Raw genomic sequence first — 20,373 nt, 5'->3', positions numbered from 1 at the left:
GTGCAGTAGTAGTGGGTGTTTATACCAGTGCTCCAGAGCGAAGCTAGTGAAAGCTGCTCTAATGGACTGTATGGGCTTCACTGGAGGGCACTTCTGGTTGCATCTGCACCTAGATTGGTGCTCCACCAGGGCAACCACGGGAAACTGGAGAGCTGTTTGATGGAGAAGGGAAAAGAGGTGACTGAGGTCCTTTATGGCAGCCTACGAGGTGTAACAAAACAAAAGGCGTAGACCCACGTCTTCTGTGTGAATATACGCGACCACTGGTGAAAAAGAACGTTCAGGAGCAGATTTGAGCAGTGATTAAGGGACACTGGTTGTGATGTGCCCTCTACAGCTTTTAGCCAAAGAAGTAGGAGGCCTGCTCCCCATCATTTGTAGTTAGAGCTGCGGGAGATGGATCATTTCCCTGATCAATGAGAAATTCAAAGACTTGAAAGCATTTTATTATCACAGCTCGGGTTGTCTCTTTTAAAAACATTTCTACAAGTCCAAAGCCCAGGAAAAACTGTCGCCTTCTTGGACAAAATCTTTAGGTGTAGAAATTTCACTTTTTTTCCCGCTTTTAAACATACACAATAAAGGAGAACTATTTTGATTTTTAGCATTGCATATTTTAGACTTCATACTAATTTTAAATTTGTTTTTAATTTCAAAAGTCACAGACATGTCTTACATTCACACAATGTTAATACAGGGCAGTTCAACAATCAAGAGCTTTTCTTGTGTAGGGTTAGTTTAGGGCTGCTGTAACAGCCTGTTTTCCTGGTTTCTGAGAACCTAGCAAAGCACAGAGTTTGAAACAGAAAGCAGCCTCGCACTTTCAGGCTTCTACAGTGCGACGATGGTGTTAAAGACTTCAAACAGCAGCGTGTTTTTTTTCCTCGAGTAGATGCTGATTTTACTATCAGATAAAGGTCTTTGCATCAGTTGGTCTTTGATGGTGTTCATTTGTAGACTGAATTGGATTTTGCCTCGGTTGTACCTTAGTATCTGTTCCGGACTTGACAAGAACTACATGCATTTTTGCTCCAGTGTTTCCAATCTCAGAATTGAGGCTGAAACATCGGGAAATTAGTTATTTCCTGGAAAACACCATCCCTGGATAACACAGGCAAAAGGATGGATCTTGGAAGCACAGGCAGGTTGTGGTTTTTTGATAGTCACGATATGAAGCTGTCCCTAAAGTCTTGAAGAGGGCAACGCAGAGTGGGATCCTGACTGAAGGAGCGAGGCTTGTCCATGGTGCTGTGCAGGTCCGACCTCTCCATCCCGCAGAGGGGTGAACCAGTCATGAGAACCGAGCTGGCAGAATCAGCCTCACCTATGGCGCAGGCAACACGCTCCCACGATCATGTGAGGAAGCCCCTTTGTAGCGTGGCAGCAGTTGCTCACACCCCTAGTGTCCGACCAACACACAGAGCGTGTTTCCTCTCTTTGTGCTACTTGTCTGTCACATCTGCAGCAAATTTTGGAGGGTCAAGAGAAGAAGCAGTCCTGTCACAGCTGCTGAGCTTCCACAGGCAGCAGATATTTGTGCTTTTCAGATCCTGTAAGCACTTGTTGTGTATAGATTCTGCACGTGTGTGTACCTGTATGTCCGAAAGTCCATGCAACGTTCTTGTTGTACGTGTGTTGCATGTACTTGGGAATGAAATGCATTGGGTTGTCCCTCTGTCGTGAGCTTTGTGTTACAATTTCCTCATCTGGCTAGAGAAAAAAGGGAAATAATACTGCTTGGACAAACTGATTCATTAACAACTGTAAGCGCTCTGATATCCATGGAGAAAGGCCCTCCAGAAGTGTGTTTATTCTGGGCAAAAAGGAAATCCTTCTTTGCGGGCTTGCTCAAGACCTCAGGAGCCTTAGGCAGAAACTAAGTGTCCTCAGTCTCTCTAAAAGGGGTAACAACTTCCCAACCTGTTAGAAAAACAGAAAAGACTGGTTTGAATGTCAGAACTAAGCACTGAAACAGCTTCCAGCCTTGCCTTTTGATAACTTGTGAGCCCACAAGCTCCAGCCCACCCAAGAAATGAGAACATTCATCTGACTGATCCATTCTCTCCTCCTATTCACGGCTGAAGATTTGCCCTTTCCCCACGTGCCCATCACACCTCATTGGTCCAGGTTGTGCCGCCCCAGTAGCTTGTTCCTCTGCCCATCAGCTGCCTGGCAAAACCAGCACACCATCTGAGCGGCAAGCGCCAGTCTCAATACAAATGGACTCGAACTGCAGAGTGAATAACAAAACCTATTTCCCCCTCCCGCTCTCTCTGCCTCTCCTTCTCTCTCTTGTTTTTCAAGCACACTCTCTCACCGGGTTCCAGCTGCCTCATAAGAGGGAGCAGCCTTTATTCCGTGTTTCACCTGTACTCGAAGCGCTAGCGTTTTCTGCGTGTCGAGAGAATGGTTTCTGTACTCTAGGGAGTGACAAAGCTATAGGAAACCTGGCAGTGGAGGGAGCTGGGTGACGGTAAGGGACAGTGTCCAGCTTTTCTTCTTTTTTCTTCGCAGCCAGAAGCAGGGCTGACTGCCGTGAGGGACAGCGTGATGAGCTGGTTTGGTCCTCAGCAGGGTGGGAGAAGGGGTCTTTGAAGGAGCTCGCCCAGCCTGTTTTGCAAAGCTGTCCCTCCAAGTGCTAAACAATGTGGGAACCCTGGCCAGCTTTCTACCCCATTTTCCAGGTTTACTCCCAAATTGGAAAGAATTTCCCGGTAACTGCATACTAACTGTGTATATGGGATATTCAGGCAGCGGCAGGGATCTGTGTTTTAGGGGAGAAGATGTATTATTGCAAGATTCGGAAGTAGGAATTCTGGGAAAGTTGCTGGTATTATCAGACCTGGATGCAGTATATGGCCTCAAATCCTGCCCTTGCCTTCACAGACAGCTCCTTGCTCAGAACAAAACCCAGTGCTACACTTGTGTTTCGCAGCGATTAGCGTCCAAACAGGAGGCAGGTAAAACCAAACATAGAAACATTAAAAGTCCTCGTGCTTCTTACACCCCCCTTAGGCACCGGGAAATGGAAATGGTCTTGTATTTGTAGCACACAACAAAATAGAAGTCCAGCTTTTTCATGGGTTTAGCGCAAGGTGTTTTCTATACCGTTCATCTCCCTTTGCATCCATTCGAGGACTGGAAGCGTGGCTTGGCTTGCAATCTTTGTTCTTTGCTGGGTTTGTGTCTTTTGTTTATTTCATTTGTAGCCCATTCAGGGAAAGATCTGTCTCCTACTATGTGCTCTTACAGTTCCCTGGATCTCTGTTGGGACCTTTAGGTCTTTTGTAATATAAACACAATCATTTATATTTTAAAAAAAAAAAAAAAATCTTCCACATTTTAAATTGCAATGAATAAAGGAGGAGGATTATTCAGAAAAATGCTTGGTAAAGTTTAACCCAATTTACAGTCTACTTTAATAACAGATTTTTCCTTGTATTTTACATAAATTCCAAATGCAAAGAGTGAACCAAACAACAGATGTTACAAATTTTGACTGTATTTACTGAGCCGCTACAGATCTGCATTTGTAGCTAAACTCAGAGAGTGATTTTTAAACAGACGTTACAAAATCTGTACGATCTTCAAATGTGAAAGAACATCCTAATGTGCTGGATGTGGGCATGGGTGCGGGCGAACTTCGCTGTGTAACTGTAACTGAGGTCACAAGCTAAAATAACGAAGTCAGGGCTTTGAAAATGCTTTGGAGACATTCTCCAGCTTCGGAATATTAAAATAATGCTAAGGTTCAGGGATCTCAGAATATTTTTATGCCACAATAATTATCTCAGAACAAAACGAAGGAGCATCTGCGCTGTCTATAAGAATAAAAACCCCCTTTAAGCAGCGTGTGAGCCCTCTAGTGGGATTCACCGTGTTGTTCCAGTCCCCAGCCACAGCAGCAGAGTGTGCAATTACCTGCTGTTTGCATTTACCTGTGCGTGATAAACAAGATTCTTTTAGACCCAACTGAGCCTCTGTGCTTTCCTCAGGCAGTCTGAGTTTTGTAACCTGTGTGTCTCTTTCCATCCTCTGTACAGCCGTCCCCTCTTCCTGCAGTCTTTTTCAGTGCGACCCTCCTCCCGAGGCATTCCTGAGAGCAGGACGAGAGGCAGGGTTGAAGTGCAGTTAGATGCAAGTTTTGAGGAGCCGTGATTCTGCCCTGATAGCTCTGTTCCCTGCCTGCGAGAGGGAACCGCAAGCAGAATCACAGCATGTCTCTTCTTACCTCCTTCACTGAACAACAACAACAAAAATAGAATCTAATTTCAAATTTAAAGATTAAATCTGAGATGACTAAATGGGGACTTAACAGCAACAAGTGGCAAATTTAAAAAGAAAAAAAAAGATGGGAAGAGAGGAGGAATGAAAGGCTAGGAAGAAAGGGATAGAAAGAAGGAGGAAATATCCCGCTGATCACAGCTGAGTGAGGTTCAGAAATCACTGAAATCCCTTATTTTGCTCTTTCGAATGAAAGCCAAAGGTGATTCCTAGACAGAGGCCCGGGGACAGTAATTGCTTTATTTTCATGTATCTGGAACACAGGCTGAAAGTGTACAGAGAGGATTTGTTAGTCAATGCCAGGCTAGCTGCTTGTCCATTTTGGCCAGGCTAGCATAAACTTTCCCAAAACACCAAGCTCTTGGCATCCCCAGAGACTGCTGCTGGAGCTGCTGGAACGAAGAGTCTTTGGACAGACAGTGGGAACGAATACTGCTTCATATTCCTTGGACTCTGTCACTGCCACAGTGAACACACTGAAGAGATCTTGTGAAAGCAGCCTATATCCATTCACTTTAGTAGATCCACAAGGTTTTCTGCCCAGAACCTGAGCAAGTCCAGCATGTATAGCCCCTTGAAAGTCTGAAGTCTCTGTGAAAAGGCAAGGATTAATCTGGCATCTGAAATCCCCACACACGAACCATTTCAAATCTTCATATAAATCTAAGTCTGCTGGTGGGTAATGCACGAACTAAGAAAGGAGCTATATTCAATGAATACACTATTCATGACTTGCAGCTCCCTGTTCTTATTTGTTACTATAGTTATTCCCCACACTGAATTCTTCTTTGTGTTGCCCACAGCTACACCTACCTTCTGCTGGGGTACTGTTAAATCCCTCATCTTAGGCTGGGGCAGGGCAGTAACGGACGTCCAGGAGCTGCAAAGATGATTCAGTCTGGTAGCGCTGTCTCATTTCCCCATAAAAAGCTCCGTTTGGATCTGGTAGGAAATGCTGGGTTACAGAGGACACAAAAGTCAGGATCTTCCTGCTTGCCGTCACTAAAGATTTCATGGTATTTTTCTTAAGGACATTTTGGTCTCCTGCCCAGTTAAGTTCTGGTAATGCTATTCCCAGTTATGTCTGTCCTTCTGCTATCAGATTTCCACTTGGGTTAGCTCTGGATTCAACCGTCCTGAAAATTTCCTCAGAGGAAAGGGAGGCATCTAGACAGCCACACGCAACCGTGGCAGGTACATGGAGCATGTTTAACGTCCTGCAGGATTATCCGAGTGGCTCCTCTTCCCACCGTGGTAAATCAGTGGTTGGTAGGGAACCTCAGTCCCTTAAACTTCTTCTCAGATCTGTCTCTGATACTTGGTTGTCTCTTTTGGCTGCTGAGACATACAGAGCAAGGCAGGGGATAGGCAGGGTCCCAACCGCCGAGCCAGGAGTCTGCAAAGTGAAAACTCATGGCAAAACCGCCGCGGAGATATCTTACAGCGTTGGTGTTATTTTTGTTACTGTGCTGTATCGGTCATGTGAACGTGCACGAAACTTAGCAGAGAGGGTAGAGAAAGCATGTGCACTCCCAGGCAGATAAGCTTTTTAGAAGATGGTACTGTCTGAGCGTCTGGATATATCTTATAGTTCTGTCTGAGTATTGTATACATAACTATTTTCTCATAAATAGCGAGTATCTCAACTGCGGGGGTTATTTTCCAGGGAAATTTAACGGCAGAACAGGGCAGGGTGAGAGCGAACCCCCTAGGAGCACCCCAGGCAGCAGCACTGCTGGCACCCGGGATGTGCTGACCGCGGGGAAGGCAAAGAAAATGTTACTGTGGTGTCTAAAGGAGGGAGAACTTCATCCCAAAGGCAGGTGGGAATCCATGTGTGTGTGTTCGGGTCTGCCCCGCCAGCTGGGCTGCCCGCACCCTTTCAAGTCAGCACCTGATCTCCAGGCAGGGGGTTGGTCTCCTCCAGGGGTTGGTGTGCGCGAAGCTGAGCAGAGCCTGACACCTTGAAGCACGGATGCTCTTGCCGTTTCACCAAGTCTTCTCAGGACAGCCTGTACCTCAGGAAAGAATAAGATCCTTTGTGTTGCTTCAGGGCTTTTTCTCTGCCAGTACAGGCAGCATTTAACACCTGACACAGAGTATTTCAACAGAAAGTTAGAAATGATCACATTCCCTGTGAAAACCCTGGTGTCCCTGCAGTTGCTCAGACTCTCCTCTGACTGCCACGGGGACATTAAACCTTCAGCAGTTTGCCTCTCTGAAGGCGGATTTTGGTTCCCTGCCTGGAAAAACAGTAGGCGAAATAGTAAAACCTTAAATTCGAACATGTGTAAGTTATACATCTTATTTCCATTTTCAAGCAACATTCCCTCAGTAAGACATGAGGAAAAAATTACCATCTGCCTTAGATATCTCGGTGGAGCATTTATCTCCCAGCCATGATAACCGAATTTCGGTAATTTCTCCTCCCTCCCCCATTCAGATTAAGAAACAAATTTGTTTAGTGTCCAAACTTGGAAGTCTTGCCAGCTGAACGCAGAGGGTGGGATTTGGTGCGCTGTCATAGCTCTTACCCTTCAGCGAATGGTTTCCTCCCAGGCCACTTTGCTGCTGGCAGGCCAGAAGGACGGCTCTGTGATTAAAGCAGCGGACTGAGCTGCACTGGGTGTGAGCTCTGTGCTTGCTTTGCACACACTTTGCACACGAATGCACCCTTGAAAAGGTGAGGGCAATAATGCTGCCCTTCCCTGGTGCATTCTTCAGGGCTGGGGTGTGCTGGGTGCCTCTGGCAGGCTGTGGGCTGGTATTTTAAGTGGCCTCTAGAGCTAAAAGCAGGAGTTACTGCTGCAGCTGGAGCAAAACAAAATCTGTGCTCCCTATCTGTGGTTTGGAGGCTCAGAATTCTCCCAGAGCAGGATGGAGAAAACCTATTGCCTGCCAAGGGTCTGCACGCAGTCCAGGTCTTAGAGCAGTGCCACCTGGGTTGCGACATGGTCCCTTCTCATCGCTCCATCACCTCAGAAGTAAAACTGGAGCCAGAGACTTTTTTCACACACAGTTTCTGTGGTCTGAAGTTCTTGATTCCCGCCTAAGGCACCGAAGATTTCTAGATTTCCTATCCAAGTAGTAGACAAGCCTGGGACTGTTTAACTGTTAAGAACAGACAAGATCAGTTACATCCAGCCCTGTATAAATAAGACCCCTTAGATACCATGATAATACGGTAGTATTCTCTCATCAGTACTCTGCCATTTTGCCCTGGGTATGTTGTGTTCTGCGCTAATGAGACGAAGGGAGGTGTATCTGTATTTCTGATAAGCTCTGCAGAAATGCCTCAGGTCATGAGGTGAGAAGTGCAGCCTTTCTGTCAGTTGACAGACTCCACTGCAACAGAAAGACGGTGTGCAGTGCTGTTTTTAATACCATGCAAGAGGGAAACAAGCCCAACAAGGGCTCCTGGGAGCATCAGGCTGTATCTGAAGTTTTGCTAAAAAGGATGAAGGGGGAGTGGGGGCTTTAACCGATAGATCTATGTGATAGGCACTTGCTTTTTCTCTAGTTCAAGAATTTTGGTATTTCAGAGGTACAGAGTACGACCTTACAGCCACCATTGCCTTTATCTGAAAGTCACTCCTCTTTGCACCTCCAACTCTCTTTCCTCCAACTGGTTTCGCTATCAGAGCTAATGAAGTCCGTGAGACTTGTGATTCATAGGTCACCTTATGACATTCATGTGACAGGCCAGGAACGGCCTCTCCCACATGTAAAGAAACTCCCCTCAACTTTTCACCTTCGGGATGTTCGCAATTTCTGTGACCCAAACCTCCTGCTGCTGCAGCAGGGGTGAAAGGTGCATAATAACGACAAGTCGTCTTTTTGCATTTCAGGGAGTCCCCCGTAGACTGTAGCGTGAACAAATGCAGCAAACTCGTCGGAGCAGGGACAGAGTCCAACCCAATGAGTTACAGCACCTACATGGATGAGAAGAATGGGCCTCCTCCCAACATGACCACCAATGAGAGGAGAGTCATTGTCCCAGCAGGTACCACCACCATCAAACTCTTTGTGTCGTGTTTCCTTGCACTGTCTTAAATACCCAGCTGAACAGATAAGGCTTGTTTATCCGCTCTCTGAGGGATTCTCTTTCTTATAAACCATGTAAAAAGTAAGGAAAACATCAGAGTTCCTGGCTAGTGGGAATTTCCCATGTCCCAGTATATGTTCTGCCTTGAAACAGAATAAGAAGTAGATAATTAGTGCTGCTTCTTTATTTTATCTTTATTTTTTCTGGAATGAAGTGTTGTTTTGGTGTGTGGAACAAAATCCATTTCCCGTCATATGTTAGAGGAGAATCTGCAGAGCTTCCTGGGACATGGACGGTGTGATCAAAGAGCGCAGTTCATAGGCAAGAATAAGCACGAAGTGGACCCAAATTATACCTCCCATGATGCTCTGCAGGATCCAGATGCACTTTCATCTCATATTGATTCAAAATGAGTTATTTTGTTTTCATTTTTTTGTCAGAAGTAGAAAACCAGAAAAAATATATTTTGCAGGAACTACATTATCCTTCCAAAAATTGTTACACAGAAACATTCCTGTCCGGTTCTCTGTTTGTATTTGATATCCACATCTGCTGCCTGAAGCTGGCAGGATGCGTTAAGATGCATTTAGATATCGAGGATGAGAGCTGCTGGGGCAGGCGACCAGTGAAGTCTGAACCTGGAACGAGAGGGAGTCTTTTCCCTGCGAATTTATAAACACCATAGACACAAACAGGCCTAACCCAGGAACTCTGCAGCAAGGGAGATGTTATGAGCCAAGTCCTGGCCCAGTTTACGTACCAAAACTTCCACCGATTTCAAGGGGCGTGCAGCTTTTCACCCAGTGTTGTGAGGGTTTCACCGAGGGTTGTAGCCGATTCAAGCAGATGAACAGTTGGCAGAAAGAAGTGTACTCGTGGAATTTAGCTCTGTTTTCTGATCGTGGCTTGACCACGAACAGATGACAACTCCCAAGCATTTGTTTGCCATTTAGGATGAAAAGAAAAAGCTTGAACTGAATGTAGCGAAGGGAAGCCAATAAAAGATTGACAGCAAATCTCAAAGTACCATTTAAGCCGTTGTTAGGATCTGCTCGGAAAGACTGGCCAGCCTAATCAGTGACAGCATCTGATGATACGTTTTCAACATCAACATTGCCTAGAAGCATGTTAGCTGATACCAACTGGCCATTATATCATTAAAGGTAGTCAAGAGGGAACTTTTATCCTGCTCTTCACTGTGTTATTTCTGCATATTTAAGAAGACCAAGGCCAGGCTAAAGTTTAGCAGTGTAGAAACACGGGAAATGACTTTTAGTGCCGTCAGTGAAAGAGAAGGTTTAAAATCTCCTCTTTGAACGAAAGTAAAAAAAAAAAAACCCTTTTTTTCCCTCCTCATGAGCATCCACAAATCAAAAGCTTGAGATCCTTGTGAAATAGCAGTGATTTACCAGGCTTTGGAAGACAATAATGAACATCATCCCAGATCTCTGGCTGCAGGACATGAGGCCAAATTCATCCAAGAAAGGCACTTGGAAATTTTAATACAATCCAGAGGAAAGATTTATAGCGCATTAGGGTGAAGATAGGCAAGAATAATGTCACATTAGGCTTGCAATAGTAGCAATAATGAACTCTAAGCCATGTTTCAAGAAGGCAGTTTTTCAGAGACCATTCAATGTCTTTTGCAGTGATAAATAGGCTGAACAAACAATCTGAAATTCAAAAGTGTTTGTTTAAAGGGAGACCACAAATTCACTGTGCCCTCTAAATGTTGGGGTTTTTTTTTCAAATCTCAAGACAAATAACTCCTTCAATTAAAAAAAAAAATAATCCTCCCTTGAATACTTGCCTTGTAAAATTTGCAGTCCTTTGCCAGTGCTTAGAAAGCAGAATTTAAATTGGCTATTGCCAGAATTTAAAGGAAACCCATCTTTCTTTCCCAAAATAGACTTGCAAAGATACAGGGCTGTAAGCCCCATGTTTAAAAATCAACTTCAAGCAGCTGGTTTTACTAGAAATTCAGTAAGGAAATGTCACAGTTATAATTTCAACATTCCTTGGCCTTACTCCTCCACTTTGTGTTGTTATTCTGGAACTCAGGCGCTCAGGAAAGCACCAGGTACAGCCACTGTCTGACCTTTTCTGTCAAGGGATCCCCTCAGCCCAAGCACACACAGTTTACAGTCCTGGGGCAAGGCATTGCTTTATAAAACGTGTGGCAGCGGCGTTTCTTGTCCCTCCCCAAAGCACAACCCACAAGCTGTGTGATGGCGACGTGTTTCTGAGCCGTTTTCTCAACTGCCTCGGGACCTGAGGTGTTTGAAGTCGGTCTTAGAGGAACGTACGAGCTGTGATGGACAGATCAAACGTCTCCAAAGTTTAAGCTTGACTTTGCAACCCTCTCCAGCTGCAACGGGACATGAATTTGCAGCTTAAGTTTTCAAATGGGATACACAGGGAGCAGCAGCACAGGAAACATCTGAAAACGCAGATATGCTCTGAAAATGACTCTGTAAAAATGGTATCGTGGCACAAATTCTTGCTGGGACCTTCTGATCTAATGCTCTTTTCGAAACTCAAAGGAAGGTTTCTTTTTTTAACTACTGATGCAGCAAACCATCACCATGGGGTCTGAAACTCCAGCCGGGTTCAATCTCTCTCTTACGTCATCGCCAGCAATAAAGATTCCGCAGCTGGAGCTTTGCTGACAGTTGATAATGATGCATGAGACAGTATAAAATCCACATTGCCCTCCAATAGCTGTGTTGGTTTTACAGGGCTAGCGGAGGTAGAACTGTGTTCTTGTCAGCGGGGTGAACAAATGTGACTCAGAGATACATGGCAAGCTGCTCTGTTGAAGCAGTAATACTCTTTTTTTTTTTTTTCTTTAGAGTCCCTTTGCTGACCGTAAATGCTGCCATCCTCAGACTTTAAAATGCCATCTGTTGGGACTTTGTAATGCACTTGCGAAGGATAGTGTGACTTCTATAGCGCTGATGTCATTATACAGCATTGCAGAACCGAAGCTGTGACAGACATACCCTTTCCAAGGGATGAGTTTGCTTTTGGAAGCTTTTTTTTTTTTTTTTTTTTTTTTTTTTTTTTTTTTTTTTTTTCCCCAGAAGTAGAAAAACCACAGTCAAATGTCACTAATACTGTTCCCAAGCGTAGGTATAAGATTCAGGCAGGTGGGAGATAGTCAGGAGAACTTACCCTGCCAAAGGGTCAGTGTGATCAATTTATGGGCCTTGAGTTATAGCTCCGTGCTTGTTCATCTTGGCAAAACGCATTGGAATCAGTAAATTAAATCCATTTGGTTGTGGAAACAATGGTTAATGCTTTGACGGGGCTACAGTGAGTGCTGGAGGCTTGAGGCTTGCGTATAGCGTTACCCTCCTTTGTGCTTTCCTGCCAGATCCCACCCTCTGGACCCAGGAACACGTGCGCCAGTGGCTGGAATGGGCTATAAAGGAGTACGGATTAATGGAGATTGACACCACCATCTTCCAGAACATGGACGGCAAGGAGCTCTGCAAAATGAACAAGGACGACTTCCTCCGAACCACCTCCCTCTACAACACAGAAGTTCTGTTGTCTCACCTCAGTTACCTCAGGGAAAGTAAGTACTGCCCTGACTTATCCCAGCCCTAGCGTGACACGCTGATAGGATAAGCTGCCGTGAGCTCTGAACTCTTCTTGCAGGATAAATAGCAGCAAGGGTGAAGGAAAAATAACAGCGAAAGGCAAGCAGAGAGAGCAAACCAAGGAAGGGAGGAATAAAAAGCGGGTTGGAAAGTTACTTTTAACTTAGATGGAGTTAGTGGTGCTATCAGGGAGGTGAAGAACTGAGCAGGACTCTTAAGAAGATTAGATAGTCCTGCAGATAGCAAGAACATCTGTGGCTACGTGATAAAAACACATAGATTTGCTGTGGAGATTAAACCAAACATTAACTGATGGGTCACAGGCAAATTATTCCGTAACTTTGCAGTTAGAGGGCTGTGCACTTTCCCCCAAGGCTTGTGGTAAAGGCTGCTTCAGAATAGGGCCCACAACTGGGCAGAGCTGGAGGTTTTCTATATTCCTGGAGGCCCAGATTTGTTGGAAAGAGGAAAAAATGCAGGAGTTTTCCCAAATGTAACTGTGCTGAAGCAGACATTGTGCAAATCACCTGGTACTCAAAGAGCAAGTTTTGCTGAACCTCTTTATGGCTCCTCTGTGTCCCACACTAGAGTATGTGACGGATCCAATACTCCTTTTGCTGCACTAAGCCCCTAAGACAGAAGCTGCGAGCAGTATTCTGAGCTGCTTCTGGGAAAACATACCACAGCAGCCCAAACAGGAATGACCACTTCATGGTTAGCACACGCTCTTGAGGCTGGGAGTCTTAGGTTCTGACCTTTCTAAAACTTCTGAGCATGTCCATAGCTCCCACATGTCTCCTCTTCATCTATAAAATGGAGGTTAAAGCATTTCCTTTCTTCACAAAGACACACTAAAGATAGTAGCGTTATGACGAGGCCAGAGAACTGGAGCTAAACCCCACATGCTCCAATACTTTTAGAAGTGAAACTGCTTTTATAGGAGTATAATTGTTGGAGGACATAAAAATCAGAAGAAGGTGCCGTAAAGCAAGGTGGGAGGACAGGGAGAGAAAGAAAAAAAGTGTATTTTCTCCACTAGGAAACCAAATCATGATGTAAAGGCAGCTGAAGTTGTCTCCATCTGGCCAGCACTATAAAGCAGCGAAACAGCATTTATTTAGGGTGTTTCTCCAAAGCTGTTCAGCACTGGTCTCTCCCTGCCTCTGCTAAAATCAGTGGGAGTTTTACAGATTACACTGGGACGAGTTAGATCACAGATGGGTGCCTCTGTAAGCCCCACCTTTATTTTTGCTGAGAAGTCGAGCCAAGGAAATGATTCACAACAAATAACCGAATTGTTGGATTTGAACAGTTTTTGTCCCGCGCGACTTCACAATAAAACCTTTTCCCATCCAAAAAAAGTTGCAAATTTCATCCCGTTTCATCAGCGAAGAGCTGCTGGTTCGCAGAACACGTCAGGATTGTTGCAGACGCAAACGAACTTTCTAAGTTTTGCATGCAGTATTACCCACTTTTCATGGGAAATTGTAAGGCAGTTTCGTGAAGCCAGTGCTGCCTTGGCCAAACCTGCTGACTTTGGCTGGGCAAATCAGACGCTTTGTAACCGGAAATGTTTTTAAATTCCCACAAGATAAATACTCAAGTGAGACACTTGGAGTGTGTTATTGATAAGACAAGAATTGACAGAAAGAGATGAAGAAGGAGTTGGATGTTTTTTGAATCAAAGAACCAGGCTGAATTCGAAAAGCTTGGCAGAAGGGTTGAATTCTTGTGTTGCTTTAGCTCCAGACAGCATCTCCAGTGATAGTCTGGAGTGTTAGACATCCCCTCACTTGGGGTGTTCAAAGCGAGTGGCAGAGGAGCTGCATCCTTGCTCTCACGGTATCAGCCTGAAGCCCTGGGCTCAATTGCCACCGGCGGCATTCGCTGCTGTCCATTTGCTCAGGAGCAAATTCCCGGTGGCTCCTACTTACCTTTAGATACCTGAAGTCCCTAAATGAGAAATCTGGTCACGCTGGTCTCTGTTTATAGGAAAGAAGCACCAGGGCAAATTGAAATTTAGGATAGTAGTCCCCTAGTTCACATATTGCCTTTAAATGCCTGAAATCAGGAGGGTTAAACCTTTGCCTCAGTTCCCCTGCACTTCAGTTTTGCTTTCTGCAAAATGGAGCTCGTAATCCTGCCGCCTTCTTGGTCTTGTCTGTTGAGCTGGCCAGTCTGTGGAAGAGGGATTGTGGCTCCTGTCTCTCAAGACCCAGCACGATGGAGCCCTAATGCAGTTGTGACGTTTAAGTGCTGCTACAATGCACGCTGGATAATATTCACAAAAATAGAATGTTCTGCCAGGGGAATGCCTACGGTGATTCCTACGCTATTAAGCTAGTGCAAAATCCGAGCAGCTTTGCTGGATTCAGATAAATTAGTCATTCCAACTTTACGTGGATGCATACGAAAGGAGCGTTCAATCCTGGTCCATCCCCAGCTTTTATGATTATAAATTTCTCTCCGTTCAGCCCCTTGGGCTGTTCTAAGACGTCAGGCGAGTGCTGTCCTTATTAAAGCAAGCTCCTGTCTGAGTGGAGGTCGGGCAGCCTCTGAAGAGCATTCCTTTCCGTGCAGCTGTTCCCAGCGCTGCCTAATGACAGTCTGGTTTCTGGATTGCGGGTTAACTCCCTCACGGAGTAACGCCTTCGAAAGGAGCTTATTGTTTTTCCAGACTGATTTCCAGCGGATGTTTAGTGCCGAGCCTCTGAGCTCAGTGCCATGGGGACACGGTCTTTTTTCATGAGTTTTCCCCTTTTGTAAGGTTGGTTGTTTCAGAGACAGCCAGCTCCGCTCCTGCTTAGGGTGGAGAATACGTGGTGGCAACAAAACACAGGAGAACATTGGGGAATTGCAGCTCTGTAGGCTAGAGTACAACTGCCCAGTCTCTCTCTGGAAAGGTGTTTACCCTCTCAGGATGTTAAGCTGGTGACTAGTGAATCCTCAACGTTGGTGTTTGTTTTCTGAGAAACAGAGCAGATCTGAACTTTCTGAGCCTCTCGCCTAGCCAGGGAGGGAGACCCCCTGAAAATTAGCTTCCTCGGAAGGTTTTTGACATTTTACACTCCTGAGCAAGGTGAAAGTATTCTTAAACCTGCCTGTGAAGTACGTTATTTTAGCACATCTGAGTCCAGATCGAAAAAATAAACCGCTAACCTCTCCAAGACCTCGGCAAAAGCTCAGTCTTAGTTGTGGACACAGAAGGTTCAGGTGAGCTATTTAATATAGTCAAGGCTAAACCAAGCTCATATCACAGCACCTTTAGTCTTCAGGCAAAACTTAGGTCTGGATCAGAATCGTGCAGTTGTTGATCTTTGGGAGATTTCAGACTTGCAGTACCCAGCTCTGCAGCACACTCTATCCTTCGGGGTCTCTCAAAACAGCCCCCAGCAGTTTTTTCAGGGAATTTACTGTCCATCCCCACCAAACAAGCATCTTTCTTTGACTGTTTCTTCCAATGTCCTCTTCAAAATTGTGAAGCCATGCCTTGGCTTTTTCTTCTCGTTCATCCCCCTGCACCTTCGGACTCCAGACTGGCTGACTGCTGTGCCGGTATCTTTTTCAAACACAGTCTGCCTGGTGGATCTTCTCCAGTCAGCCAGTGGGCAGTGGGAAGGGAGATGTGAATGCTATGTTTGGGATGAACATCAAAAGGAGCCTGAACTGTCACCTCCCGTCCTTTTCCTCTCTAGTGATGGGGGGTCGGTTGTGTGCGGTGTGTACAAATGAAAGGAGCCTGAAGGGGAAAGAATGAGACTGTGGTGAGAAGCAGAAGCAGAAAACTGCTTTGTGGTTTCGAGCCACATATTAATGCCAAAAAAAACTATACTGCTAAATGCAGCAGAACCCTGATTCTACCACGAGACGTGGAGGGAAGGCCACATGGTCTTCAGAAGGTGAGGATAAAAAAGACTTCCAGATTAAACAGACTTCAAGACTGTGAAACCAAGATGTTCCTGCATCTCAGAAGGACAAGCTGCCTTGTGAAAAGGGAGGGTTTATGGGGAAAAAACTCTCCTGCTCTGTTTTTCAGTCCTTTTCCATCTTCCTCTTCAATTAAGGCAAGGGAAATAAAAGAAGAAAGGAAAAGTTGGGGGGAACCATTAGAGAACATGTTTAATATTAATTATAGGAGAATAACCCTGCACTTTATTAATAATTCCAGTGTTTCCAGAAAAAGCTGATTTATTCTAACGTGTCACTGACCCGGTGAGGGGCAAGGGAAATAAGAATAAAATGAAAATTCATCGCAGCCGAAGTTTTGCCTAAGAACAAGTAAAGGAGGGAGCAGCCTGGCCTCTGTCTGTCTGTCTGCTTCTCTCTGTCCTGATCTGTGTCTCTGGCTTTCTCTCTTTTCCTCCTTCATTGAAACCCTTAATAGGAAACACATTTCCTTTTCTGTGGTGTTCCCACCAGAAACCTCAGACTGTCGGGCAAAGGTGAGAACTTTTAGCAATTAAACTGGGGGAGGCGCCGTCCCTTTCCAGTGGCTTGGGCTGCATTTTTAAGTGTAAAGTAGCTGTAGGTCGATCATACAGCCTTGTCCAGCGCTATTCATCACCCCACCCCCACCTCTTTCAGCCAGGCAGTGCAACCAGGCATTTGCAGCCTATTTAGTCATAGAAAACTGCATTTCTGAATTCCCCAGCACTTCCCTGTCTGGCGGGGGCATTGCACTCAGGATCTACTTCAAATAACCTGAAAAGGAGAGAGAGGTGGACGGGAGTTTCCCCACATATTCAAGAAAGAAATGGCACAGGTAGAAACCATCTAATGAAAACACGAGTTAGGTGGACAAAGCTGTTGCAATTCCTCCAGCAGCAGCAAAAAGCCAGCCAGTCTCTCTAAATATTTAAGCCAAATATTTTGGCTATCTGCAGCTTTGACAGTCAAGGTACCCTTGGGATCCCTTTCAACTCTTTCCCTCCTGGTTTACCACGTTATCCATCCTGGTCTTTTAAAACAACCCATCTTGCAGCATCTGGTAGCATCCATCCTCCACTCCCTACGAGGAGGCTTTGTTTTCCGACACCTTCTGCCTCTGCGTACATGCTGGCTTGTGCACGTCTCCGGCTTTGTTTGCGTTTGAGGAGGAAAAGAAATCCATAGGAACACAGGGCCGATGAGATCCGGCACCTGCAATGGCTGTTACTTCTGGCAGGGAACTGCCTAATCCTCAGCTCTCACAGGAAAGCGAGACATACTGTGAATACTGCTGAGGGGCAAGTGAGGTCAGGGGTATTTGGGATCACGTGGATCAGAGGAACGTGGAGACTGCGTGGCTTAGTCACAAGATCCTAATCAGTATAGTATAGGACCTGCAAAAGAGGTATTCTGAGCCCTGGCAAAGAATCTGGCGATGCTCAGGGGCAGCGTAGCATGTACAGAAATCTCTACTGTTTGCTGAGGGTTGCTTAGGACCAAGTGCCTTAAACGGGACAGAATCTCACTGAGTAGATACGTAGCACCCGTAAAAGCACTTCTCATCCGTATCCCCCATGGCAAGACCGGTGCCCTGCTCCAGTTCACCTCACCAGTCCCTCCAAAGAAGGGCTCTCTGCCTTGTCAGGAATGTCACCTGGTGGAGTAGAAACTTTTTCGAGGAGCTGTAGGAAAGGTGAGCCTAGAAGATTGTGTAGGGTGAACACGTATAACTAGACAACCATGAAATGGGTATTACATGCTGGCTTCCAAGAGCTCACAGGGCCTCTTCCTCCGTTTCCACAAGAGCTTGCAGGAGAACCAAAGTAAAATGCTTAGAAAGGAACATTCCCACCAGACTGTGCAAAACAAAGACCCTTCCAATGGTTCTTTTTTGTGCTTCTTTTGAGTAGTTCTGTTTCAAGCGGGGCTGGATGGAAAGGCCACTCTGAACCAAGGAAGTGCAGAACGCATGGGAGGTGCTGGAATACCAATGAGACTTTTGCAGCTGTTGGCCCAAAACCAAGCATGTGACACTAAAAATTTTCAGAACCTGACAGTGCAATTGATGTCGCTTCTACTGGTTGTTCCTGAAACAGGAAATTTATCTATCACAGCTAGAGAGAGAAAAGCTCCTTCCTTATCCTGTAATACAACCTGTGCCACAGTAATTTCTAGAGGCTCTGCTGTGATAGATATTGTACCTGTATAAATGTACTCTACAACCTCACCCTTTTATATCAGTTTTCAACAAAGGACATTGAAGTCCTCAGTGAAGGAGGCAAATGTCTTCATTTTGGTTTGCAAGTGGAGAAACACTAGCGTGATGTGTGACGTACAGCTTTTAAAAGAATTTCGTATCCATCATAGAAAATGTGAGCCTAATTGTCTGAAAAATTCGGTCCTTAGATCCCAGCGATAGCATTTTCTACCTGCCTGCATGGTTCCCCACTGGCAGAGCGCATTCAAACTGCAATAACTCCTTTTCTTTTCATTATAGGTAGCTCACTGCTGGTCTACAATACTCCATCCCACACAGAAGCTTCCTCACGTCTTGCCACCAAAGAAGGTCAGTCTTTTGCGTATAAATGTCTTGGCTTCCCGTGCTCTCACGATGGTTTTGGCTGGGTTAAAACTAGACCTTTTATATAATATCCTTGGCATGAAAATGTTCTGATCTGCTACGCAGGCACAGCATGGTTGAAATAGAATAATCACAATTTGCAGCCCCGTCCGTGCTGAAAATCACATCTCTGCTTGTCCAGCCGACACTGTGGCATATAATGTATATCTGTCATTTTCACACTTGTGTGTTACCGCCTTGATGAACTGATGGCATATTTTCTGTTCTTTACGTGAAACAGCTTGAGATCTCAGAAATATAGCAAGGACTCAGACACTATTTCTCTCCGAGTGAGTTCATAGTTGAAAGGACAAAATTTTCTCACAATAAACTCCTGAACAAAGGGCACTCATGTCTTCCAAAACCGTTCGTGAATCTGTCAGCTAGTTTCAACCCGCAGAGAAGACCAAGTTTATCTTTTTGACCCTTTCATTTTGGAACATTTTGATTTTCTTTTTCAAATAACCCCAAATTTTTAATCTATCAGAAATTCTGATCATGTAGAAAGAGCTTGGAAACCTTGAAGTTTAAATGGTAATAACACACCTGAGGCTCCTTCAGGCTTTTGAGCTCTTCGTATACCCTTCAGTCAGGCTTTTCAGGTTTTCCTCTGCAGCTACAGCTCTATTCCTTTTTTCTTATTTTTAGTGGAAAACTGGATTCTCAGTCATGATAAAATTATGAGAGTCGGTGTGATGGGTAGGATGCATATCCCTTACCTACATAAGACAGTAAATCACAGTCAGACAGCTGAACTGCTAAGGGCCAAGTAGGGTGTTAAAGACCAAAAATCTCGTCCTGTGCTCTGAAACTTAACATGGAGGATCAGGAGCCTTGAGGTTGGTCTTGCTTTCCCTTTGTGTAACTGCAGGAACGTTGATTTTTGTTCACTCCGCTGTGTTCAGCTCCTCCATTTGAAAAGCTTCGGGGAAAAGCGTGAAATCTCATGTCTGCCCTATGAGATAACCCACCTAGAAGCAGTCTGCTCTCGTGCCAAGGCAGTTTCCTCACCTCATATATAAACATTTCCACGCTTTTCAGGAGAACATGGCTTCATTGATGAACCGCAAGTTTGCATTTCAAAGAACAGTGGGAAAAGGCAGAAAGCCTTTTATTTAAGCAGCTGGGGAGAGAGGGGGAGAGACAAAACCCCCCCCCCCCCCCATTTCTCCGAAAGGCTACAGCAAGCTGAGATCCCACATTTAACAAGCTTCTGCATGGTGTGTCTGGCTGCTTCACTGACTAGCACAGCTCTTAGAGCCAGCACATCCTTCTCGTTGCTGTAGTCCATCTCCAACATCTGTCTTGGACCCCGGACACAATATCAGCGCTGGTTTTTACAGCAGCTTCTTTTGTCCAGCATGTAACTATCCACTTGAGCTGTCTGTTCGCTGGCATGCTGTTGTCTCTGTATGAGACAGGCTTTAGTTGATAAACTACAGCACATTACAGAGACAAAGCCATTCAGGCTTTTCTCTGACTGACTATTTTGACGCTCACAGTCACCTATTTAAAACCAATAAAAGCTTGGCTTACTCCTATTTGAACAAGGCAGACCCACGTGCACGTGTCCCTCTACAATTTCCCCCACAAACATACACACACATCCAAGGCTGTGCTCTTTCTGTCCCAGGCCAGGTGGTTGCTAAAAATAAAGGGAAGAAAGCTGCAATTTTTTTTTATTAAAGAGAAATGCTCTGCGTAAAATTGCACTCCTCTGAGTTTTTCATACTGCCTGGAGTCGCTCAGGCAGAAAGAAAATTGAGGGCAAAAAATGTTTCTCCCCCTCAAATTTTACTGCCCTCAAGTGTGTTTCTTCAGTGCAACTGACACAAGTTTGCGTTTGATTTCTGTCAGCTAGACGTTTTTAACTTGACATGGTACTTCCACCA

General features: G+C 45.2%; 1 protein-coding gene across 3 annotated transcripts in view; it reads left to right on the top strand.

Moving 5' to 3' along the window:
- The window catches only part of FLI1 (Fli-1 proto-oncogene, ETS transcription factor), an 85,932-nt gene that overhangs the window by 47,533 nt on the left and 18,026 nt on the right, over nt 1-20,373 (top strand). For all 3 annotated transcript variants that reach the window (XM_086476996.1, XM_086476995.1, XM_086476998.1), the window contains exons 3-5: nt 8,133-8,287; nt 11,706-11,909; nt 18,359-18,427. In XM_086476996.1, the coding sequence (XP_086333122.1) occupies nt 8,133-8,287; nt 11,706-11,909; nt 18,359-18,427 (428 nt within the window). The remainder of the gene's footprint in view (nt 1-8,132; nt 8,288-11,705; nt 11,910-18,358; nt 18,428-20,373) is intronic.

Source organism: Leptosomus discolor, chromosome 22, assembly GCF_034619465.1.
Source record: "Leptosomus discolor isolate bLepDis1 chromosome 22, bLepDis1.hap2, whole genome shotgun sequence".
Classification (NCBI taxonomy): Eukaryota; Metazoa; Chordata; class Aves; order Leptosomiformes; family Leptosomidae; genus Leptosomus; species Leptosomus discolor.
Note: the sequence above shows the minus strand (reverse complement) of the source record. Positions and strands in the feature narration are given on the sequence as shown.